The sequence below is a fragment of the Phoenix dactylifera genome, chromosome 8 (genome assembly GCF_051530095.1).
Source record: "Phoenix dactylifera cultivar Ajwa chromosome 8, Ajwa_hap1_PhDact_Kaust_v1.1, whole genome shotgun sequence".
In the NCBI taxonomy this organism is placed as follows: domain Eukaryota; kingdom Viridiplantae; phylum Streptophyta; class Magnoliopsida; order Arecales; family Arecaceae; genus Phoenix; species Phoenix dactylifera.
In genome coordinates, this window is record NC_143197.1 from 33,816,288 (window position 1) to 33,841,903 (window position 25,616).

The window sequence follows — 25,616 nt, forward strand, 5'->3', positions numbered from 1 at the left end:
TGACGATGCCTACTGAAGGCGGAAGTCGTATTCCTCTGTTTTCCCTCCTCGATCGGCGGTGCTTGGAGGTGCTCGGAACGGGGGAGACGGGTGAGGCAGGTGCTCGCCGGCTTTTACGTACAGATCTCTCGGGACGTCTGCCGTTATCGCAGACGGATCCACTCTGTAATCCATTAGAATAAGTGGAGCGCACTTGTTCGCCGTACAATGGATTTCAAGTTCCATAAGCTCCTGACCCCTAGACGGACGGGTGCTAATTGGGCTCGGGTCGAGCTAGGCTGGTCGATGCGTTAAAGGATGGGCCACCGCGTCCACAGCATCGTCGCAGCGGCTGGAGCCCTCCTCGAGCCCTAGCCAACCCACATCCCTCGTGCTGTCTTCTTCGGAACCGGCGGCGGCGGCAGCAGCAGCAGCAGGCGGCCGACGCCGTTGTGGTGTCGATGGACGCTGCCCTCTTCTCCCCGGCTTCTCTCTTCCGCTCGTTCGACAGCGACGACGACGACGACGACGAGGACGAAGGCCACAAGGGTAACCCTTCTTCCCCTGCCCTTCGCTCTGGTTTCTCACAGCGGTCTCCCTACATTTATATCCTCTCTCATTCTCGTCTCTTTCTTGGGGCATAGGGGTGCAGCAGCAGCAGCAGCAGCTCTACGTTGAAAGAACCCATGCTTTTCCTGGAATGGTGTGCTCCTTCTCCACCTCCTCCTGTCCCCTTCCCACATACTCACTCCTGACGAACCAAACAGAAAAGATAACTATTTGCTGTTGTGAGAACTCAGGCATTTAAGTATGTCTTGATGAATGTAAATAATTTGCTTGCACACTTATAAGAAAAAAAATCTTAGATGTGGTAGCTCTATTTAGTCTAGATAGCTTAAGAGGGATTTACATTGTTTGAGGGTTTCTTTTTCAGCAATATGGTGATATGATTGGAATTCTTTTGCTTGTGATCGGCTAACTGTACGTGCTTACTCATAGGATAGGATAATTTTCTGCATACAAGATTAATAATTGAATGGATTGCAGTTGATTAAAAAATCAAATAATACATATGTATTTCTGGTCAAATTATAATAAATTATTTCTTGACTCTTGCTCATGCAATGTACCTGCCACATAATTCTTTATGATAAAGGGAGTGGACTCAAGGGGTGAAATTATTATGGGTGTAGGCATGACACATTGGATTAGCCTAAGTCCACATTTGGTTCATGATAGTTGAAATTATCCCTCCCAAGACCTTGCAATGGTGGGAGCCTCATGCATTGGGCCACCTTTTTTTTTTCCTTTTCATGCATCCAATTTTCTGTGCAATTATAGGGTTATAGGGTTTTTTAGAAGCATATTGTGCTCAGTCCCAAGGGTTTGGATCAATTAGGCTAGGATAGGGGCTAAGGTGGATAGGACTAGGTTGTGATGAGGTTGGGTTGGAAGACCTAGGGTTTGAGTTGGATGGCTAGGGTTACGTCCATATGCAACCGAATAGGAAGGGTATTCACTTTGCCGCTGAGGGGTGACTATAGTAGGTGAATCCATCATTTTGTATATTGTGCTATTTCCTTTATTCGCTGGTTTGATGCATTGCATACCTTTTTTGAATTGCTTAATCAACCAAAATTTTCATCCTTATATTTCATCTCCAAATAGATTGCTTTTAATTTTAATTCAACCAACAATAACATTGCCTTATAGTAAGATTTTGCAATTTTGACATCATGTTCTAGCATTGTTAGATAAAACTTTTAAGATTGAAACTTTTGATGCAATGCCACCAAACCATCGTTTTATCCTAGCCTAACAGCTTTGCCATCTCCTACATTAGAACTCACTGCTATATTAAATGCATTGCATCCTTTTTATATTTCAATCTAAATATTACAACTTACAATTTATTTAGGAGTAAGTTCCTATCAGACAAATGATTTTAGTACTTCCATTCAATATTCCTTCAATCATTTGCCTTGCACATTTAGCCAAATATAACACATAATTGTCATGTCGATATTGCTCAACTTTCTAACTGTATGCCCCCTTCATCCTTGTCGTGACGTGATTTCCTCCTATACAATATAATGTTCTCCTTAATATTATTTTCTATGTTATAACTAACTCTTTCTTGTAGTCACATCTTTAAATATGAAAACATAATGAATAAGAATGCTATTAACACTAACATTTATATGATTGTTCGGCGTTCGAAGGATAATATTTATTTCTTTCTACCTGACTGGCCACATCATAGGTTGATTCATTGCCATGGTAAACCTCCCAAGTCCTTATGGCATGCTGATGAACTTTATACAAAGTCTCTTCCTTTTTGTAGTCCATAAGAGCAATCATATATTACCATTAGTACATTCAGTAGTCCCAATTAAGAAATTGTTTGAAATCAATGTGCCATTTTGGAGCATCAAAAGACATCAATATGGCATGTACTGTTTTAAAATTTAGAAAAAAATCATTGATCTTTACTTATTGCTCATTTAAATATGGGGACTAGAACCTCATTTGCAAAATAAACCATGTATTCCTTCTTCTTTTTTCAATGTAATGGACTTAATATAGCTGGATATAGAATTCTTAATCTATCCCATGCCATTGAAAATATTATCATTTTTCCAGAGTGTGGCTGCAGCTTGAACTTTAAACCAAATAACTGAACTTCAATTTGTTTGCATTAGCAAGGACATATGTTTTAGCATATGCCATATGGTTGTAAAGCCTTTTTACTATTGTTTTTTGTCAAAAAATGATAGAAGCTTGTGTGGTTGGACATAAGGCTGTAAATTGGCTGGACTCAGTTTGAACTATGTAGATTTAGGTTGGGTTCCAGCTTATATGCTATTGTCCAAATCCATCTTCAAGTACGACTCGAGCTCTAGCTATTGAGTTTGATTCTGGTTAAGATTTGTGTAAATCATGTCCTAGGCCATGATCCCATCTCCTTTTTCTCCCTCCTATCCTTGACCTAAGTCTACTTCTTCATTGCCATCCAGGCATTTACCCCTATTCTCTTCCCCAGGTCACGCTCCCATACCTCACCTCTTTGAACTTTTCCTTTGCCTTATCTTTCTAGCTTTTCAATCCTAACCTTAACTTTGACCACCCCACTCCCACCAAGACTACATGTTCCTCATGCACTCCTTGCTCCATCTTTGCTGCTACAGATGAAGAGAGAGAAGAGAAGAGTGGGTAGTGAATGAGAGGGAGGATGAAAGGAAATAGGGATGTTGTGGATGATGATTAAGTGGAAGAGAATCTCCTTCGAATCCCTTGACCAAGGCTTCCATGGGTTTTGGCATGGGAGGGGAAAGGGAAGCAGGAAAAAAAGGGTCGGTGGATGAGAATGAGAAATAGAAGGGAAGAGGGTGAGGCAAAAAAGAAAAACAAAGCAGTGAATGGAGAGGGGCAAAGGATGAGGAGATAACTAGCTTGAGCAATTGCGTCGTATATAACAATCTTCTTAGACTTGGGCAGAACTTGGGCTAGACTTAGATGATTCTAGGTCTGCATCCCATTCTTGTTGAACCCTTATCCACAGGTTGGCTTCCACTCCATTAGACTGAATGAATGGTCTATGACTCTATGTTGTCTTCACAAGTTGCGTTTTTGTTGGCCTTGATGTGGCTTTGTTTCCATTTGTAGCTGTTTTTGGTTCGTTTTTTACTGAGCTTTTTGTGAAGCATTGATTTAGAAGCACGGCATGAAATGACAGGAAAACTCACACTAAAATTCTTATAAAATTTCAGGAAAAACATGCTTTTTTCTCTTTTCTTTAGATTTAAAAGAATTAGTCTTATAGTCATAAAATTTGGAAGGAAAAAAAAAAGAAACCTATCTGCTGTTTTAACTCAGAAGATACCAAAAGGCTTTTGTCTTCACCGTCTTATCAGAACATACTTGTTCTCTTCACTTTTGTTGAGGGCGTTAAGGTAGGTGCGGGGCACATAATCTTGTATCTCTGTGAGTGAAGTGTGTGACAACGTTCCACCAATCTTTCTGATTGTAGTTTCTTCTGGCTCTTGGCATTGCATGCAGGACTTGATAATTCGAGAATTTTCATTTCATCAGCTAAATGCAAATTTACTTTGGCCTGGGACGTTTGCATTTAGTGAATGGTTATTTCAAAATCAATCCCTTTTATGTGGCAGACATATCTTGGAATTGGGAAGGTATGTGCATATTGAAAACATTTCCATTGTTTCTGGCATGGCATGTATGGAAAGGAATGTGAAAAAAATACCATGTTTCTTTAGTGTACAATTCCATGATTCATTAATATTATGATTTTTCATTGCTTTAGACCTTTTTCCCCTAAGAATAAAGGTATATATGCTTAACATTTGGAGTTCAGATATCATTACCTAGTAGTGGCATTTCTTGTACAAGCTCATGTTGGGAAATGAAGGAGGAAAATTAAAAAGGTTGATTATATGAGAAAACTAGAGCCTCATGGTATGCACTAGTAACCATACCAGTACACCCACCCCTTAGTATGAGTACTGAACTAACACATGGTATGCACCTTGATTTTGTTGTGTCGACACCTAATAGCATATTGTGTGTTGCTATGTTACAGTACCATATTAGTTTGTCTTGTACTAGTGCTGGTACTTCAACCCTTGTTTCTACCAATAGAGTTTTATTAATTAACTACATAAATTGTGTTTGTTTCATGGTTATCAAAGGTTCAATGCTCTTTCATCTAGGCCCGGCTCTTGCTTTCAAACCATGTTAATGTAATAATATTTTAGAAAAGTGTCGAGCTTCCTGGTCAACATGTGTAAAACCTGGAAATTATGATAGGAAGGTAAAAGTTGTAAGAAATAATAGTAAAATGGCTCCCTTAACTAGCATTTGTTTTTGAGAATGGCTGCATGATAAAGAAGTAAGGTTTGATTTGGCGAATGATTCCCTTAAATAACATTTGATTTTGAGAATAACTCCATAATAAAATTAAACAGAAAAAATTGCCTCACTATATGCATAATGTATACAACATAAATTTTAGATATCATGAGATAGAAAAGTAGCACTGAAAAGCTATAGATTAGTAACTTACCATCACTCAAGCATAGCATTTAGATAAATCTCAATGGTATTAGGAGCTTGAATTATTAATCAAACATGAAAATGACATTGGTTGTTTACTTGTGCTGGGATAAATCATTTAGATGGTTGTAAGCAAGAACTATCGAACCAAAGTTTGGAGTCGAAACATGATGGTACGATGGGTACTGTACCATTCCGATGTGAAATCAATAATGATATGGGTGTTGGGATGCCGAAACCCTAGGTATCAATATGTGTCAGCATATTGGTTTGTACTGATCCACACTGCTGCGTACCGATGGTATCTTACTGGTGTGTCTCATTTTCTTTGAATCTACTAGTTCCGGGATGTTTAGTTGGACCGTTGGTATTGTTACTGTATTGTTACCATATCGTTCTGATGGATAAACGGTATGGGGTTCCCTGTATCGGTATAATGTCGGTATAGTCCGGTTCTTGGTATTGACACTTAGTAAGGGGGTGGACCGGTTATTGACTTATTATGGTATGAATTTGTATGCTCGGTATGGGCCGACATAGTACAATATTGCAGGGCATATGTCAAACATGTCCTTGGTTAGGGTAGGCCTCAAAGATTGCCTTGAAGGTTTAAATAATGAGGAGAGCATATGAGTAAGTTTCTTATGTAAAGGATATAAGTGTATGTAAGAACTAACTGAATAGGATCCGTTAAGACAACATTGAAAGGATCGAAAGAGGCTTGTTGCATAGGATTATCTTGTTGAACTATAATGGGTTGAAATATGTGAATCTTTGAAATATATATACAACAACAACATTGGTAGATTTGATTCATATGTCAAAACTGGAGAAGACATTTCAAGGATCCTTAATTCAGAAGGACAACATCTGCAAGTACCTAGATCATATATATTCCTAAGCTAGAAAAGTTACTAAACGGATTTTGAATCTTCATTTTACAACTCAAATTGGTAGAATGGAGTCATGCACATTTCTTTTATTGTTTTTTTTAAATGCTTTAACTTGACATGTTTGGATATGCTATTCACGTATCAAGTTTGGAAAAGTGATATAAAATATAAAGTCTAATTACTAACCATTGTTTCTCTCAAGGTCCGCTGAGCTGGTACTAGGACTCATGCTAGTTGATTATCGGTTTGGCATGGTATCGGTTTGGTACGAGGTGAACCAGACAATTCACTCCAGTTCAAAGATCATGATTCAAGCTTTTTAAAGAGGTGGGGGGCCCGATCCAGTTCAAACCAGTGTAAACCGAACGCTTCGCATCGGTTGAGCTCCGAACCACACCGGTTTGGGACGGTTTGGAGCGGTTCATGGCGGTTTGGGGAGGATTCGAAATTTAGGGCCAAATCGATCTGGTTCTCCGCTGGTTTGGTTCGGTACATGGTGAACCGGGTGGTTTAGCCCGGTTCGGCATACCTTGATTTCTCTTGTAGATTCTAACATGGGGAATTAATCTTTTTTCTTTTTATTCCTCTATCATCGCGTGCACTATAGAACTAGGATGAACCATCCGATTCACCCTGTATCGAACCAGTAGCCGACCGGCATAGGTCTCGGTACCGGTTCGGCTAACTTTGTTATAAATTAAATGCATCAAGTATAGCTCTATAAATTGTTTGTCAAGTTTTATTCAAGACTATTATAGATTTCTTGTGCAAAAAATATTTTACATTTTATTGGCCTCCTAAATAAATTGAAGTTACTGAACTAGTGGAAGCCTTCTGTAGATGCTCTAGAAAAGCCAAAGATAAATTTGCATCTAGGTCTAGGATTGCATAGATAAGAAGAGTGGAAAAGAGAAAATAAATGTGATAGCAAGGTAGAAATTTTCTTACTTATATCCTCTTCAAAAGATGACACAGGTTTGGGCTGTTTCTTTCTGTCTGCAGTAGGAAGAGTCTAATAGTGTTGGTGTTTGATGGATTGGTGTTATATGTGCTAAGTAGAGATGGATGAAGAGAGGAGCTGTGGAGGCAAGCATTTGATTGGACGGTTCAACCTTGATTTTTAGTTGTTGAGGACGGTGTTCTAGTTTCTAATATCGAATAGGAGGGAAATCTTTGAATGAAAACCAGATAGTAAAGAAACAATTGCTCGATAACATTGCTGCAAAAGAAACAAGTCATACAGTATTAGGTAGCTTAATATCTTTTGACCACCGATCATATGACCTCATGGAATTCGGGCTGACAACCTGTTGTGGTTTCATAAACAGTAGTCATTTATTTAAGCCATGCTGATCTTAGTGACAACCCTTGATATCTTTCTTTCTTCCTTTCTTTTCTATGAGAGACGGGCAAATTACATTTTTAATCAACAATATATAGGCAGGGACTGAATAAATCAGAGGATCATGTCCACTCGATCGAAGCATTTTCTCAAGAAGTTCTTTTGACTTGATCTACTTCATCATAGGAGGTCTAATCTGATCTTTAAGCTTTTGGTATCTTACCTCATAGCTCAAACAAAGTGCTTATTTTGGCTAAAAGCACTGTCAAGAACTTTCTTTGGGGTCGCAGTTGTAATTTACGCATTATCTAAAAACTGACGGTAGAGCTAAATTGCTAACATATCTGGTGAATATACACACTGAGCATATGCTAATTCTGTTGTCGAAGAAGTCATTATGATTAGCTATACATGGTCCAATTATACGTCAACTATACAGATTCACTGATACCGCTATTATAGAAATTACATGTTAAGTTATATACAACATAGAAATATTTGTTTCTATTCTATCAAAAAAAAATATACAATGGATGTTAAAGGCTAAAATGTCTCATTTGTTCTATATGCTTGAGCTGATTTCATGATATATGAATTTGTGAATGTTTTCGTTTGGTTTCAACAATAACAGCCTTTTCAACTTCTAAGAACCCTACGTGCAATATCTTACTCAAAAGATCTATCTAGGCTACATGTTTAATGATCCTTTTCATTTTTGTCATATAGCTTAAACTCAATAACGTACTGCTCACATATAATTAAGTTAGATAATGTTTCATATTTTGAACTTCTATTATAAAGCAAATTATCTGCTAGTAAAGCTCGTACATATGATTTTCTAGTATTTGAGTGGTTTTTTCTTCTTCTCTAAAGTGGAACTGGAGCTTTAGCGATTTTCTTGAAAAGATCATTTGTAGTTGACATCACAACTTCAGATTTTGATGACAAGGAAATAGAAGAAAATATAGCCCATAACTGTAGAGCTAATGAGCTGGCTGTGTTACCTCACATCAGATGTAAGTTCCTTTTCTTTAGGACTCATGTTGATTTATATATATTTCTTTTTCATGGTTTGGTTTATTGGAGGCTTCATGTTCTTAAAGTGCCATTTTGAACACAAATCCACCCTATCTCTTCATTAAAACTAATTTCATGGCAATGAATTTATCATTTTTCTTATTTACATGTGTAATTTTCTGTTATTTCTTTATGCACAATAATTCCTACTCCATTTCTTTGATGATCCTTACCTACATATGATATTTTATAACCATCCCTATTGTCCTTAGATTTACTACCTTCCCAGTTAGTTTCTTTAAACAAGCAATATTAATTCTCCTACATGTTATCTTATCCGCTAGTTCTCTACCTTTTGCGTTTAAAATTTTAATATTCCAAGTAGCAAATCAAATTTTCTTCTTTTGTACTACTACAACTGGCTGCCATTGTAGTAGAATACTAGTAAAAGACTCCCTAACCCTAAATTGCTCATCTGTTACTATAATTGAGTTATATTCAATGACATAACCAGCCCTTTCTCATTTGTCACTACAATTGGGTTACACTATAGCCTGTTGTCTACAAGAAATGACCTAGCCAATACTTGCCCACTTCTCATACAATTGGGTCAGGGTGTATTGTGTCACATAGAACAGGGGACGCCTTGGTATTTATCATACATATCATCTTTGGATCCATTTCATAATTTTTGATATATTTTTTATGACTGATTGTTAACATCAACCCTCCACCACTCCGATCCGGGCTTTGGACCTGTAATGGCGGTGTTACAAATAGAATTTGATCTAGTATCAAATTAGCAAAAGTTTTATGACAACCCATCTTGGTGGCTTATGCAAGGATTTCACAACTCAAACCCCTTAAATTGTTTTATTTTGGGCCATGAATCTCCCTGAAGAATTTCTAGGATTAAATCATAACTCTATTACTGAACATGCATCCTGAGTTACATGTAGGGCCTGTTTGGATCTGGAACGCCCAACCCCCAGGTATCATGTGTCATCCTGAATTGGTAACTCTTTATAGATCTAGAGGGGTTAGCAATGACTTCACTCCTTAGATTTTGGATAACTAATTCTAGTAAGTATGTGCGTTTTCTTATCTTATGAAATTAGGAACACCACCAATCCCCTCAAACTTCTCCATCATTGTTTATTTTAATTTCTTGTGTCTTTCCTGCACAGTTATATATTATAGAGGCATTAAGTTTTCCAGCATCCAAACAGGTCCATAATTTGTTTACTCATCCTGAAATGGTACTTATAGCTTCCAGCATCTTGCTGGTTTCTAGAACAGTGCTTTCTCATGAAGCACTTGTAAGTTGTAGAAGGGAGATATTTCCAATTAGTCAGATGCAGGTTTGATTAGATGCCCTTTAAGAACATGCTGGTCTGTTGTGAACTGCGGTGAACTTTAATGCAAAAGTTTGTTGCAATGATGATTTCAGATGTCGATCCAATTGAATTTGTAAAAAATTCACACTTATTCACAGAATAATTCGAATATGGATATATACCAAGACTTCAGAAGTTTTCTAACAACAATCTGGACATGGTGTCCAATAATTCCATTTCATAATATATGGAACTTTTTGTGCCTATCTTTTTGAACGATGACCGATAGTTGATCTAAGCTTTAACTGAATTTATATGATCATTTCTCTTAATACAAATGAAAAAAATTGTTTGTCTTCAGCATAATGCATCGCACACCATCACTAATGGATGCAAATAACCGATTCAGAAACTAGACCATGTATTAATGGAGAAATATGATTATGCACCTTAACTATTGCTTTGGCTATTCTATAAGTCTATAACCGTTCTAGCTTGTGTAGTGTCGATATTGTTGCCCTACTCTAAAATATAGTGTGTATTGTTTAAGGATAAAAAGTTACAATGAACTACTTAGCCAGATGCATCAATGGTTGTCTTTGGTTCCTTTTTGCTATGCCACTAAAGAAAAAGTTTTATAAACTTGCAGAGTCATTTATTCCATAGTTTTACTATTATATTGTACACTTTTTATTTATAAATGCAGAGTAATTACATGTAGTTTCTTACAATGTCAGCAAACATGGGCTTAATATGTTCAATTACAAAGTGATAAAATAGTCCATAAAAATGTAGTAGTTATCAAAGGAGATTTATCCTTCAAGTTGCTCTGTCCATTGTAATTTGAATGTCCAGATACATGGGGAGAAAATTTTCCAACTTCTGAACCAGGCTGGGACTTGATTATTGCCAGTGATATTCTATTATGTAAGGGTTTCTTCCCATCATTCCATGGTAATTATTATGCTTGTGCAGCTGGGGAGATATGACCCCTCTCTGCTGCTTGCAGATGTGAAACAGTATTCAAATCTGATAAAGACCCTGAGCTTCCTCCTAAAAGCTTACAAACCAAAAGATGAGAAAGCAGGTGTTGCAAATTGTCAGGTTAAGCAAGTCATTACTATATCGGGTAAAATTTTAAGATCCCTAGTCAGTGAAGCAAATCGGTCAATTTCGATGGCTCAAATCTATTATGCTTTTGCAGGAAAAGAAGTGCAACTGCAGTGGCCACTATTTTTGATGAGTTGGCGACGTAGGATTGGTCGAGAGGAGGAAGCACTGTTTTTCACTGGGTGCGAGGATGCTGGTCTTGCGACACAGCATGTCGGGTCTCGTGTGTACTGCATCAGCCTTAAGAAGGATGTTTAGAGGTTAGAAACAAGCAAATATAAATCAGATATGTCATGGTGTGCAGTGTGCTTACATTTCCGAGATGCTGAAGTTGATTATCCAGAGCTCTTGCATGCCCCTCGTGCCTTCCTACACACTTTGTATGTTTGATACGATTAGCAACAGTTAAAAAATTTTGAGTTTAGCTTGCAAAATTTTACTTATTTGTTTGTTTATTTATTTCTTTTTAAAAAAGATGGCTTGTCCGTCTGGTGTCCGCTAGGTATAGAATATGAACCTTAGGCATGCAATGCAGCGGCGGTCTCCGTTTTGTCGTTCAGGCGGAAGACTAATGTTCCTTCTCGCGGTTGGCCGTCAGATAGATTCGAATGCTTTGGAATCTGGGAGCATGATAATGGAGTGGAGAGAGATGTCCTGATGTCATGTTTAATCATTTTTTCTTTCGCATCGAATCTTCTCAGTTATTTAATATTGGCAACTATTTTGGATCATTTAACTATTTAATCTGCCTCCGTTGCCATGATCATTGCTATCTGCCTAATCCATGGCCATCGCCATGGTGAGGAGGAGGAGAGACGAGAAGAGAATAAAGGAGTAAGGAGCAAGCCATCGAGTGTTGGATAACTCGATTGTTCTGGTAAAAAGAAGAGCAAGCGATAGTTACAGATTATCCATATGCAGTAGAGCCCATTTTTTTTTCGTGGAATGGGATGAATCAACACCAATATTTTCAACAATGCGGATCATTTAAACACATTCATGTCTCACTTCAAGATGGGGGTGGGTTTTCAAAAATTATAAAACAACATCCTTAGTTGAGAGCTAGTATCCCCTGGAATCTAATACATGAAGTGTTGCCCAGAGTTTATTACATTCTCAGCCAATGTACAAACTTCTTGGGTGGTGAGCTTTATGTTGCTAAGATTTAAATATCTCAAATTTATTCCAACATTTGCAACTTGTTCAATTAAAGTATCAAACATTCTGCCGATCCAAATCCTCAAGTTCTTTTATTTTGACCAAAAACTTGAAGTTGCAAATGGACGAGCCAGATGTATCAGCAAATATCATATTGGTTTACTTTTATATTGCAAAATTCTTCATCAACGTTATCAATAGTAGCTCTAGAAAGAAAAAGCTTTGATAAAAGAGTCTCAATAAAATACAGAATGGATAGAAGCGTAGATCCCTTCCTTCTTCAACGCTGGACGAGCTTGTGCAGGGAGTTCAGGGGGAAACTGCTCGATGAGCTGCCTGCCACAAGAGCAAGCGCTGCACTCTATCCGCACCCGTCGCTGCTGAAAGCGATCATGCTCAACCTCCTCGATTACAGTCAACTAGGAACTCATCGATGAATAGGGCATACGACGTGACAATATGTTGACATACTCATTTACTCAGGCTCAGATATCAATAGCAGCCAGTTAGTTGAACTAATGCCAGTTGACCGTGTGAAAGAAATCTGGTCTCGCTCACTTTGCCCGCCTATCGTATCGGCTCGGCTTCGTTCGTCAAGCGACTGCTTCCACCTTGGTCGCAGGTGTGAGGCCCAATAGTCCCACATCGGAAAGACTCGTTCTAGAGCCTGGGCATATGAGGCGGGTGTCTCCTAATCCTGCAGACGCGTTTTGGGTGGAAAACAAAATCGGGGAGGGGTGAAGGACGCTTGCGTGAAGCCCCAGAACCGGACAATATTTGGCAGGGGAGCCCCGTGTTCCCCCCTCATGTGGCCCCCACGTGGGCACTAGGTGCCTCACGTGCCTCGCAGAGGCGGGGGCGTGACATTTGGTATCAGAGCCGAGGACGGCTCTTGTCCGATGGTGGGAAGGGTGTGAGGCCCAATAGTCCCACATCGGAAAGACTCGTTCCAGAGCCTGGGCATATGAGGCGGGTGTCTCCTAATCATGCAGACGCGTTTTGGGTGGAAAACAAAACCGGGGAGGGGTGAAGGACGCTTGCGTGAAGCCCCAGAACCGGACAATATCTGGCAGGGGAGCCCCGTGGTCCCTCCTCATGTGGCCCCCACGTGGGCACTAGGTGCCTCACGTGCCTCGCAGAGGCGGGGGCGTGACATTTGGTATCAGAGCCGAGGACGGCTCTTGTCCGATGGTGGGAAGGGTGTGAGGCCCAATAGTCCCACATCGGAAAGACTCGTTTTAGAGCCTGGGCATATGAGGCGGGTGTCTCCTAATCCTGCAGACGCGTTTTGGGTGGAAAACAAAACCGGAGAGGGGTGAAGGACGCTTGCGTGAAGCCCCAGAACCGGACAATATCTGGCAGGGGAGCCCCGCGGTCCCTCCTCATGTGGCCCCCACGTGGGCACTAGGTGCCTCACGTGCCTCGCAGAGGCGGGGGCGTGACATTTGGTATCAGAGCCGAGGACGGCTCTTGTCCGATGGTGGGAAGGGTGTGAGGCCCAATAGTCCCACATCGGAAAGACTCGTTCTAGAGCCTGGGCATATGAGGCGGGTGTCTCCTAATCCTGCAGACGCGTTTTGGGTGGAAAACAAAACCGGGGAGGGGTGAAGGACGCTTGCGTGAAGCCCCAGAACCGGACAATATCTGGCAGGGGAGCCCCGCGGTCCCCCCTCATGTGGCCCCCACGTGGGCACTAGGTGCCTCACGTGCCTCACGCAGGCGGGGGCGTGACATTTGGTATCAGAGCCGAGGACGACTCTTGTCCGATGGTGGAAAGGGTGTGAGGCCCAATAGTCCCACATCGGAAAGACTCGTTCCAGAGCCTGGGCATATGAGGCGGGTGTCTCCTAATCATGCAGACGCGTTTTGGGTGGAAAACAAAACCGGGGAGGGGTGAAGGACGCTTGCGTGAAGCCCCAGAACCGGACAATATCTGGCAGGGGAGCCCCGTGGTCCCTCCTCATGTGGCCCCCACGTGGGCACTAGGTGCCTCACGTGCCTCGCAGAGGCGGGGGCGTGACATTTGGTATCAGAGCCGAGGATGGCTCTTGTCCGATGGTGGGAAGGGTGTGAGGCCCAATAGTCCCACATCGGAAAGACTCGTTCCAGAGACTGGGCATATGAGGCGGGTGTCTCCTAATCATGCAGACGCGTTTTGGGTGGAAAACAAAACCGGGGAGGGGTGAAGGACGCTTGCGTGAAGCCCCAGAACTGGACAATATCTGGCAGGGGAGCCCCGTGTTCCCCCCTCATGTGGCCCCCACGTGGGCACTAGGTGCCTCACGTGCCTCGCAGAGGCGGGGGCGTGACATTTGGTATCAGAGCCGAGGACGGCTCTTGTCCGATGGTGGGAAGGGTGTGAGGCCCAATAGTCCCACATCGGAAAGACTCGTTCCAGAGCCTGGGCATATGAGGCGGGTGTCTCCTAATCATGCAGACGCGTTTTGGGTGGAAAACAAAACCGGGGAGGGGTGAAGGACGCTTGCGTGAAGCCCCAGAACCGGACAATATCTGGCAGGGGAGCCCCGTGGTCCCTCCTCATGTGGCCCCCATGTAGGCACTAGGTGCCTCACGTGCCTCGCAGAGGCGGGGGCGTGACATTTGGTATCAGAGCCGAGGACGGCTCTTGTCCGATGGTGGGAAGGGTGTGAGGCCCAATAGTCCCACATCGGAAAGATTCGTTCTAGAGCCTGGGCATATGAGGCGGGTGTCTCCTAATCCTGCAGACACGTTTTGGGAGAAAAACAAAACCGGGGAGGGGTGAAGGACGCTTGCGTGAAGCCCCAGAACTGGACAATATCTGGCAGGGGAGCCCCGTGTTCCCCCCTCATGTGGCCCCCACGTGGGCACTAGGTGCCTCACGTGCCTCGCAGAGGCGGGGGCGTGACATTTGGTATCAGAGCCGAGGACGGCTCTTGTCCGATGGTGGGAAGGGTGTGAGGCCCAATAGTCCCACATCGGAAAGACTCGTTCTAGAGCCTGGGCATATGAGGCGGGTGTCTCCTAATCCTGCAGACGCGTTTTGGGTGGAAAACAAAACCGGGGAGGGGTGAAGGACGCTTGCGTGAAGCCCCAGAACCGGACAATATCTGGCAGGGGAGCCCCGCGGTCCCCCCTCATGTGGCCCCCACGTGGGCACTAGGTGCCTCACGTGCCTCGCGCAGGCGGGGGCGTGACAGCAGTGGTGGAAAATATATATCTTCCCGAGGAGGATAGATCATTGCATCTTCATCTCGGAAACCCCCGCCCACATCACCATGCAATATTTCTTGGACGGTTACCTATCGATTGAATCCTTCCTCGAAAGCATTGCGGAATTACCTATCTTTCGGACTCGTATCTTTGGCTAAGTTAGGAAGCTTGGTCGGAAGCTTATTCAAAGAATGCCCGACTTGCCAGGTTTTTTTGATTGACCTTGACTTGCTTGCGAGGAAGATGACTATTCTGGTGAAATAGACAGCCTTTGTCATTGCATACAATCAGAACTCATGTGAGCTCTTCCACAGCAATCACAACTCAATACATGACTAGCAACGGAATTCACATTACCCAGCTTACCGAACATTTTTACTAGAGAATCAACCTTGGCATTCAACATGTTTATGCCATCTACATCATGCATACCTGAAACTTTCTTAGGCATATCTCTTTCATTAAACCACTGATAATTGTTAGAGGTTATTTCTTCTAACAACTCATATGCCTCTTCTGTTGACTTACTCATTAAAGTACCTCTTGCAGCTGCATCTATGGTAATTCTGACTGAATGTGTTAATCCATTGAAGTCTGTACAATCAGCCAGTCAGGAAGACCATGATGTGGACACTTCCTCTGCAAATCCTTAAACCTCTTCCAGGCTTTATACAAAGATTCACCATCAAACTGAGCAAAACTGGTAATATCATTTCTAAGTTTGGCGGTCTTACCTGGAGGAAAATACTTACTCAGAAAAGCTTGTGACAAGGCATTCCAGGTGGTGAAAGAGTTGGGCGCTTTGGAATTCAACCAGGCCTTGGCTTTATCCTTTAGAGAAAATGGAAAAAGTTGGAGTCGAATAGCATCATCACTAACTCCATTCATCTTGATTGTATCACAAATATCCAAGAAATCGGCAAGGTGTGCATGTGGATCCTCAGCAGGTCCTCCACCAAACTGCTCCTGCTGCACCATCTGGATGAGACCAGGCTTAATCTCAAAATTATTAGCATTGACTATAGGTCTCACAATACTGGGTTGGGCACCATTGACATTCGGCACGGCATAGTCACTCAACAACCTTTTATTCTGGTTATCTTGGTTATCTGCCATGGCTACTGCTTGTTTTTGCTTTAGCTCTAATCTTTGTTGTTTTCTTAATGCTCATAGAGTTCTCTCAATTTCTAGATCAAAAGGCTCAATTAATTCACAGTTTCGTGGCATACACTAAATATAGAAAACGTAAATTAACAAAAAGAACAAAACAGTCTAAATTAATGCAGAAAATTATTTGTATTGATATTAAAAACAATCCTTCCCGGCAACGGCGCCAAAAACTTGATAGTCCCTAGACTCTACCACAAGTGCATGGGTCATGACAAGTAGAATAGGGCAAAAAGAGTATCGTTTCCACAAGGAGACGATTTAAGTACCAATTTATAAATTTTCTATATTATTTAGACAACCCCAAATTGATGTGACTGACTGCAATTTCTTGACCTGAAAAAATCAAATATGAAAGGTTCCTAGGGCTTGGATTTCATCAATTGAATTCCTTCAATGAATTTAAATCTGATTGTTAATATTCTGCTAATTACAATGACTGAATCCCTTTTTTTTTTATGTGATATCCTCTTTCAAGGCATAACACCTATACCTATATTAATCCTATGTCTATTTTCGTGATCATAGAAATTAATATAAATTCATTATGATCTGTGAAATTCTTGATTGTAGGTCACTAGGGTGTGCATTTATTTCTAAACTACACCATTAATGTTTGATAAATTCACCAACTAATATTGAACTTCAACTTTCGTTACTTCATTCAACATCTTAAGCATGCAATTCATGGCCAGTAAATTGCAAGAATGAAAACCGAAATCATCAAATTGCAATTAACAAAAGATATTCAATACAACCATACTCAATTCATATCAACAATTCAATGACTACGTCCTAGCCCTAGGATAAGAAAACTAGCAAATCATAATTAATAAATCAATCCAATTATTTCTCAAACATAAATTCGCATTCAACATTCTTAATAATAATTCAGCAAATAAAAAAAATAAAAAAATATATATATAGGAGAAAGGAAAAGAACTCTGTATTTGCAAAAATTCTCTGTTCCGTTCTTTCTCCCATAATTTCAGTTTTTTCTTCCTCTCGGATTTTCTAGCTTTTCCTCCTCTCAGAATTTCAGATTTTCTGCATTTTTTTTATCTGCTTGTCCTCCTCTTCGTATCTGCTGGCCCCCTCCTCTTATCGGAATTTCTTTTTTTGAATTTTAAAACAGATTTCCTTCCTATCTGCTAGCTGAAATCCGGAATTCTAGGCTGATTTTTAGATGCAACTCCCAGCTGGATGTAGAGCACCAAAATGATATACTTTGGAGTTGGACCCTTCACGAAAATTTTAGATCTCGTTCTCATCTTTCCAATGCACCTAGGTTTACATTATTCTGACTTATATAACTCCACATACAAGCTAAAAACCGAAATAGGGTTTGGGTCGCAGTAAAATTCTGGACAGATTTGGACTTCTCCATTTCGGTCATGTTTTGGACTTCAAAAAGGTAGAACTTGGTTTTGTGATCATAAAAGTTTTAGGTCTACATCTTATCTTTGCAGTAAGATAAACAATATATAAAAAGGAGGTCTGTAGCTCCAGTTAGAATCTAAAAACCGAACAGTGTTCTGAGTTGACTAGACCAGCCCAATTTCAACCGAATTCAATAATTAAACACCTGCAAAATACCAAGAATTTTCAAGAATTAAATAAATGTAAAAGACACCTAAATTCTAGACAAATGAGCTAAGAACATACAAAACACTCAAAAACAAAACAATTAAGACTAAAAAAATGTGTAAAAGAAATTTCCACATCAATGGTGGCCCATATATAGGAGCTTCCTTTGTCCTCCACGATGTTTGCATTGGAGAGCCATGAGAAGTGCCCCGTTGGAGAGCCATGAGAAGTGCCCCATGGCCGCCTCCACATCGATCTTGAAGTACTCTATGCCACTCGAAGTAGCCATTGCAAACTCTCCCACATGCATAATATCCTTTTGTTTATTTCTTTCTCTATTTAGTGAAGAATGGGAAATGGTGAGGCGATCCTTTTCCACTCGCTAGATGGGATAAGGCTGAATGGATGCGTTGTTGAAGGGAGGGAGGAGAGAGTTTATAAGAGGAGAGAGGAGAGAGGAGAGAGGAGAGAGGAGAGAGGAGAGAGGAGAGAGGAGTTGTTGGATGGAAAAGAGAGGAAATATAAAAAGACCTGTATGTACCTATGATGGATGGTTGAAGAGGATGTGTAATGGAGCACGATGGAAGCTGACGAATCTGACCTCTGGTAGATTAAGTACTACCTTTGAACCCCATGTGGCTTGGTGAAATTGTGCCTTGGGTAATCCGTAATTTCCCAAAAGAAAAAGGAACAGCTGGTCATTGGTGAATGAGAGGCTCACAAAGGCCTCAATGGCTCTCACAATAAATGATGGCCTGTTGTGCCTCATAATGGCCTCCCAGCATGTGCGTGTAAAGATCCACAACGTATACGGTGCACCAGTCAGCTGAGATATAGCCCTTTCAAATTTCAAATTCAAAGTCGAAATCAAAGTTAGTGTAATCCTTACATTAAGATTTTGAAGTCTAATATGGAAGTAAAGTGGCAACATGGGTTTTCTTTGAAAACTGATTTTGTAAAGACATAAGGCTTTTTAAAGGAGAAGGTGATAGTTACTAATACTATGTAACTAAAACAAAAGTGAGTATATTTTGCAAGTTTGCAAAAAGCTGCAATTTCCAAGAAAATCAAATTCATTCTCAGATTGTTAGCGGCGTGGTTCGTAGCAATTAATACAATAATAATAACTTTAGGAACAACAATGTAAATACAAAATTAGAATGAAATTTACCTCTTTGGGCACATCTATTGTGAGATTTTCGCCGAGGTACAACAAATCCAAGTTGGTTCGATCCTCCTCTTAGGAGCACGATTGCGTGGGAAGCTTGACCAAACTTAGTAGCATAGGACCTCAATAGGTCTGCTCCAGGTAACTATAGGAGAGGCCTATTAAGCAAAAAAAAAAAAAAAGGCTTAAGCTAAAAAGGGCTCACCGGCTCATAATGGCCCTCATAACAGCGTGCTAGTGCTGGCACCTCATGGTCCGCCAATTTGAGTACGTTAAGATCTGTAACATTTACATTAGGTGCGCTGGTCAGTCGAGACATTATAGCCCTTTCAAATTTTAAATTCAATTTCGAAATCGAAGTCCACGTAACGCTTGCATTACGATTCCAAAGTCCAATATTTTAAATTCAAAAATTTCCAACAATTCCTATGTAGTAATTAATAACTATCCTTCACATGTGAATCTAACCTGAGTACTTATGCTGGTACTGAATAGTTGTTGAACAGGCTAATGGGATAAGATGCAATTGAGTGTCTAGGGTGCAAGGTTCTCTTCCACGCACATAGGGCTTCAAATGGAAAGAACTCAACCGATTTGAAGATCTATGGGTTAGGTCGGGGTCAGAAAAGAGACCCTGTAATGTCCGGGCCCACAACCTACTAGGCCCAATAGAAAAATAGGCCCAGTTAAGGGTTGGGCCCAAATTTTACTGTAGCCAGTATAATGATTATTATAAAAAAAAAAAAAAAATCATACTGTAGCCAGTACGAAGGGATAAGACCGACAGGGAAGGGTGACCCCCACCCCTGCTGGCAGCCGATGCCGGCGCACCGGAGACAGGGGGGACGGCGGCCATTCCCGGAGAGGGGAGGCATGGAACGGATGGGACCTCTCAGAGGGGGGGGGTCTCATCTTCTAAACCACTATTTAAGTCCCTGCCGGCAACCCTAAGTCGGAGGCCCCCAAGAACACTGAAAGAGAGAGAGTCGAAGCCCTGGAGCCTAAGGCGGAAGAGCCCTGAAGCTCCAAGAGGAAGGAGGGACTACGAGGGGGAGGAACGGCCCAACGGTAACCAGCAAAAATCCAGGTAAGTGGCCCTTAGGTTAAATAATAAAATTTTAGGAGTGGAGATACCCCTCTGTAGGGTATTCTCCCCTCTGTTTCACTGATGAAACAGAGGGGAGGAGACTGGCACAGAGAGAGAAGGAGACCGGCACGGGAGAGAAGAACAGGAGGAGGGCCGTGGGCCGGACCCACAGGCTGCGGGCCGGACCAACAGGCCGCGGGCCGGCCTGAGAACGGCCCAAGCCGAGCCCACGCCACCCGGGCCGAGCCCAGCCGGACTCGGCCTGCGGGTGACAGGCCCCGGCCGTGGCTGCCCTAGGGCTGAGGGGCAGCCAAGGGCCGCCGGGTCTGCCGTGCCGGCGACCAACGCGGCCTCAAGGCCGCCAGCCTCAGCCGAGCCCCAGCCGAGCCCCACCTCTCCGCCGGCCGAGAGGTGGTGGCGAGACTCCCACAAAAAAAAAAAAAAAAAAAAAAAGAAGAAAACGGAAGAGGAAGAAGAACAAAGTAAAGAAAAAAAAAAGAGGGGGCACTTACCGCGGACCACGGCCTTACCCCGCCGTGGTCGGAGCCGGAGAAGTTCTCCCGGAGGAGATCGGCCTCGATCCCACCTCCCGGCTCTTCTCCTCTCCTCCGGCATCACTTCGAAGGAGAGGGAAAGGGCCGGCCTCCCACCGTCGCTGCCCCGAAGGGGAAGCACCACTCCGGGCTGGTAGATCTGGCCGGGGAGGGTTCGGTGAAGGTCGGAAGGAGGAGGAGGCGGCAGATCCGGCCGGAGGTATGGTTTCGGTGGAGACGACGGAGAGAAAAGAGAGAGAGAGATAGAGAGAGAGAGCAGCCGGATGAGGGAGAGGGGGTCGGGAAGGTGAAGAGGCGGAAGCCTCTGGAAGGGGGGAGAAAGAACCCAATAACGGGTTCGCGGGTCGGATCCGAATCCGAACCCGCAACCCGTTAAGCCCAAAGAAAAAAAAAAAAAAAAGAGGGAAAGGGTTTAGCCAAATTTGACTAAACCCGAGCCCAAGCAAATTGGGCTAAGTCTGGACAAGCCAGACTATAAATTAAACCAAAATTAAACCCAATTAAGCTGGGAATTAAGCTTAGTGGCCAATCGGAAGGCCAATTAAGACTTATGAGCCCAGCCAAGACCCCAATACAGAGGAATTAGTCTTGGGCTAAATTTCAGGTAGAAAAGAAAATAATATATTGTTATTATGACAAAAATCCAGGTGACTTAGGACTCGTCACCAGGACGCAGGAGACCTAGGAGAAAGGCGAATCACTGTAAGTAACCTGTCCTAATCCTGTTATGGATCATATTATGTTATTAATGTTTCCTAAGCATTTATTTTAAGTATATATGTTTCATGCCTGATATGTTACAATGCATAAGTAACTTGCATGATCCCAGAAGCTATGGCTATGTATGCGACATGATGATACTGATATTTTAATCATGCATGTAAGTTTATAAAGTCTTAGTTAGCCAAGAGGCACTGTAACGGGCTCAAAGATGCTACTGATCGAATGCAACTGAGCTGGCCTTGCTAGTGGCCGAGAATAACTTCGCTGGCCTTGCTAGTGGCCGAGAATGACTAGCTGGCCCCGCCAGTGGCCGAATGGACTTCGTAGTAGCATCCGAGAGAAAAAGGACCACGGCATGCTGGGGGCACGGTTTCATATGCATATTTTATGAAAAATTTTGTGATTTGCACTACTGCTTTGTTTAAATTGCATACTTATTATGCCAGGATGATTTTTAGATAAACATGCATGTCAGCTTCTCAAAACCCTGATTTACATGTTTAGTCTACTGGTTGATCCGGTAGGATTATGCAGGATTACTTACTGAGCCGTGTAGCTCACATCTGTTTATGTTTCGCTTTCTTTCAGATCCTCACCAGTGATCGCCATCAGACATGTTTTTATTTTGTTACAGAGCTTCGTATTTTTGGAGAAGCTTATATACTTCTGTACATATGAATAGCCTAGAAGTTCTGTATTTTTGGTTTTCAAACTTGAAGGTTGTACTGCAAACTTTTAATATATATATATAAGGATAAATCCTTTTGGCTACCTGTTACCCTGTATGAGGCTGCGTGCTACTGTGGGCGATAGTCGGCAATAGCACGGCCGTGTCACGGAACCGGATCCGGGGCGTGACACCTAGTGGTATCAGAGCAATAGGTTAAACAATAGAATAACCATAAAATGCCTAAGGAAAAGGATAGAAAAAGAATTAGAGACAAATCTTTTACAGCTTGACATGCAAGACTTTGATATTATCTTGGGCATGGACTGGAGGTCACGGTATCACGCCCACATTGATTGTTACCACAAGAGGGTGGTATTTCGGATACCTGGGGAGCAAGAATTTTTCTTTCAGGGCGATATACCCCTTCAAGATGCTCCTACACTACACTTTATTTCCGCCTTGAAAGCTGGAAAGGCTGTGAGAAAAGGGTGTAAGGCCTATCTGGCCTGTGTAATGGATACCCAGAAAGAGACCAAACTGGAAGATATTCCAGTAGTCAGAGAATATCCGGATGTCTTTTCGGAGGAATTACCAGGATTACCCCCAGACCGAGAGATCGAATTCACAATCGACCTCGCACCAGGAGAGGGGCCAGTCTCCAAGGCTCCTTACCGGATGGCCCCTGCTGAGTTAAGGGAATTGAAGGTACAACTATAAGAACTCCTGGATAAAAAGTTCATCCAGCCCAGTGCGTCGCCATGGGGAGCTCCTGTCCTATTTGTGAAAAAGAAAGACGGGAGTATGCGGCTATGCATCGATTACCGGGAATTGAACAAGATAACCATAAAGAACAAATATCCCCTACCTCGGATCGATGACCTGTTTGATCAGCTGCAAGGCGCCCAAGTCTTCTCCAAGATAGATTTGAGGTCAGGCTACCATCAGCTGAAGATCAAATCTGAGGATGTGCCAAAAACTGCATTTCGAACCAGGTATGGGCATTATGAATTTCTGGTTATGCCTTTTGGACTGACCAATGCCCCGGCTGCATTTATGGACTTGATGAACAGAGTCTTTAAACAATATTTGGATCAGTTCGTGATAGTTTTTATCGATGACATTTTGATATACTCAAAGAGCCGGAAGGAACATGAAGACCATTTGAGGATAGTGCTACAAATCCTTCGAGAGAAGAGGCTGTACGCCAAGCTGAACAAATGTGAGTTCTGGCTGGACAGTGTGGCGTTCCTCGGCCATATAATCTCCAAGGAAGGAGTGTCAGTGGACCCCAAGAAGATAGAAGCGGTGGTGGATTGGCCTCGTCCCACCAACGCCAAGGAAATAAGAAGCTTTTTGGGATTAGCCGGGTATTACCGGCGATTTGTGGAAGGGTTCTCCAAAATAGCTACCCCCTTGACCCAGTTGACTAAGAAACGGGCCAAGTTTATCTGGGACGGCAAGTGTGAGAGGAGCTTCCAGGAGCTTAAACAAAGGTTAGTTTCTGCCCCAATTTTGACATTACCGTCCTTAACTGGAGAATTTACCATCTACAGTGATGCTTCCAAGAACGGGCTAGGCTGTGTGCTGATGCAAGATGGCAAGGTGGTAGCCTATGCCTCGAGACAGCTGAAACCCTATGAACAGAATTACCCGACACACGACCTAGAGTTGGCCGCAGTAGTGTTCGCCTTGAAACTTTGGAGACATTATTTGTATGGCGAACACTGTGATGTGTACACCGACCACAAGAGCCTGAAGTATATATTCACCCAGAAGGAATTGAATATGAGGCAAAGAAGGTGGTTGGAACTCTTGAAGGATTATGACCTGAGTATTAAATACCACCCAGGAAAGGCCAACGTGGTGGCGGATGCCCTAAGTAGAAAGTCAGTTATAAGCTCCGCCGCTTTACTCACCACTCAACCACAGATTCAGAAGGATCTCGATAAAATGCAGGTTGAGGTGGTTACCCAAACTACAAAAATTTTGCTGGCCGCCTTGAGTATACAACCAACCTTGATCGATAGAATAAAGGTTGCCCAGCAGTCTGATGAGCACATTTGCCAGCTCAAGGATGAAGTGGAGAAAGGGTTGCGACCCGAACTCCAAATGCACCCAGATGGCACTCTAAGGTTTGGCCACCGACTGTGTGTACCGGCAAATGTTGACCTAAAAAGGGAAATCATGGAAGAAGCCCACCAATCCCGTTTCTCTATTCACCCAGGCAGTACTAAAATGTACTGGGACCTTCGGGAACATTACTGGTGGAAGGGGATGAAGAGAGAAATAGCTGAGTTTGTGGCCCGATGCTTGACCTGTCAGCTAGTAAAAGCAGAGCACCAGAGGCCAGCAGGGTTGCTGGAACCAATAGAAATTCCGGAATGGAAGTGGGAGCACATCACGATGGATTTTGTTACAGGACTCCCCAAAACGGTGAGAAAGAATGATGCAGTGTGGGTGATTGTTGATCGCCTTACAAAATCAGCTCATTTTCTGCCATTCAGAATTGGTACTCCTTTAGATAAGCTGGCCCAATTATACATCGATGAGATTGTACGCCTGCACGGAGTACCAGTGAGTATCATTTCTGATCGTGACCCCCGATTCGTGTCCAGATTCTGGAAAAGCTTTCAGAAGGCCATGGGTACCGGACTGAGGCTCAGTACAGCATACCACCCCCAGACTGACGGCCAGTCAGAGCGGACAATCCAAACTCTGGAAGACATGCTGAGGGCTTGCACTGTGGACCTAGGTGGAAACTGGGATAGTCACATACCACTGGTGGAATTTGCTTATAACAATAGCTACCATTCCAGTATCCAGATGGCCCCATACGAAGCTCTCTATGGGAGAAGATGCCGATCCCCCTTACACTAGGATGATGTCGGGGAGCGGAAAATGCTAGGACCTGAACTGGTCCAGCACACCAGAGACAAGGTACTACTAATTAAGCAAAGGCTTCAGGCTGCCCAGGATAGACAGAAAAGATGGGCTGACAGAGGAAGAAGGGCCTTGGAATTTTTGGAGGGGAACTTTGTCTTCCTAAAAATTTCACCATCAAAGGGTATTACCCGATTCGGAAGACACGGCAAATTAAGTCCTCGCTACATTGGCCCATTTGAGGTTCTTGCTAGAATAGGCAAAGTTGCCTACAAATTGGCCCTACCTTCAGAGCTATCAGGCGTACACAACGTCTTTCACGTCTCCTTGTTACGGAGGTACGTTCCGGATCCCAGCCATGTGGTGCCACCTGAGCCTCTGCAATTAAATAAAGATTTAACCTATGAGGAGGCTCCCCTGTGCATCATAGACAGAAAAGAGCAAATCCTCCGAAGGCGCACCATTCCCTACGTTAAAGTCCAGTGGACCAACCACACTGAAAGGGAAGCTACCTGGGAATTGGAGGAAGAGATGCGACAACGCTACCCTCAGCTCTTCGAGAACCAAGGTATGTTTAATTTCGAGGACGAAATTTATTTAAGGGGGGAAGAATGTAATGTCCGGGCCCACAACCTACTAGGCCCAATAGAAAAATAGGCCCAGTTAAGGGTTGGGCCCA

General features: G+C 42.7%; 2 protein-coding genes and 1 non-coding gene across 5 annotated transcripts in view; 2 read left to right on the forward strand and 1 right to left on the reverse strand.

Moving 5' to 3' along the window:
- The first annotated feature begins 394 nt into the window (after nucleotides 1-394).
- On the forward strand, nucleotides 395-11,482 carry LOC103704015 (S-adenosyl-L-methionine-dependent methyltransferases superfamily protein). The gene is made up of 7 exons (XM_008787127.6): nucleotides 395-528; nucleotides 624-682; nucleotides 4,039-4,172; nucleotides 8,161-8,303; nucleotides 10,497-10,568; nucleotides 10,651-10,770; nucleotides 10,846-11,482. The coding sequence occupies exons 1-7, from the start codon at nucleotides 441-443 to the stop codon at nucleotides 11,007-11,009; spliced, it is 780 nt and encodes a 259-aa protein (XP_008785349.3). The 5' UTR covers nucleotides 395-440; the 3' UTR covers nucleotides 11,010-11,482.
- A 4,235-nt stretch (nucleotides 11,483-15,717) lies between these two features.
- On the forward strand, nucleotides 15,718-15,824 carry LOC113462540 (small nucleolar RNA R71). The gene has a single exon (XR_003385065.3). It is a non-coding gene; the product is annotated as a small nucleolar RNA R71 (small nucleolar RNA).
- A 2,521-nt stretch (nucleotides 15,825-18,345) lies between these two features.
- The window catches only part of ATH9 (ABC2 homolog 9), a 49,753-nt gene continuing 42,482 nt past the window's right edge, over nucleotides 18,346-25,616 (reverse strand). Inside the window, exons 12-14 of one of the 3 annotated variants that reach the window (XR_016396331.1) lie at nucleotides 19,229-19,302; nucleotides 19,027-19,168; nucleotides 18,351-18,694 (exon numbers count right to left, since the gene is read on the reverse strand). Coding sequence is in view for 1 of the 3 variants with exons in the window: in XM_088703800.2 (XP_088559926.1) it covers nucleotides 19,258-19,302 (45 nt within the window). In the remaining 2 variants the exon portion in view is untranslated. Of the gene's footprint in view, nucleotides 18,695-19,012; nucleotides 19,303-25,616 lie in introns of those variants that run through there. The other 2 variants (XR_016396330.1, XM_088703800.2) reach the window with 2 other exon arrangements.

Excerpts from the sequence above, each read along its gene's own strand:
- LOC103704015 (XM_008787127.6), top strand. The coding sequence starts at position 441 with ATGGACGCTGCCCTCTTCTCCCCGGCTTCTCTCTTCCGCTCGTTCGAC. Across the intron at positions 683-4,038 it reads CCCATGCTTTTCCTGGAATG|GACTTGATAATTCGAGAATT; the intron begins GTGTGCTCCTTC and ends CATTGCATGCAG. Across the intron at positions 10,771-10,845 it reads GCAAGTCATTACTATATCGG|GAAAAGAAGTGCAACTGCAG; the intron begins GTAAAATTTTAA and ends ATGCTTTTGCAG.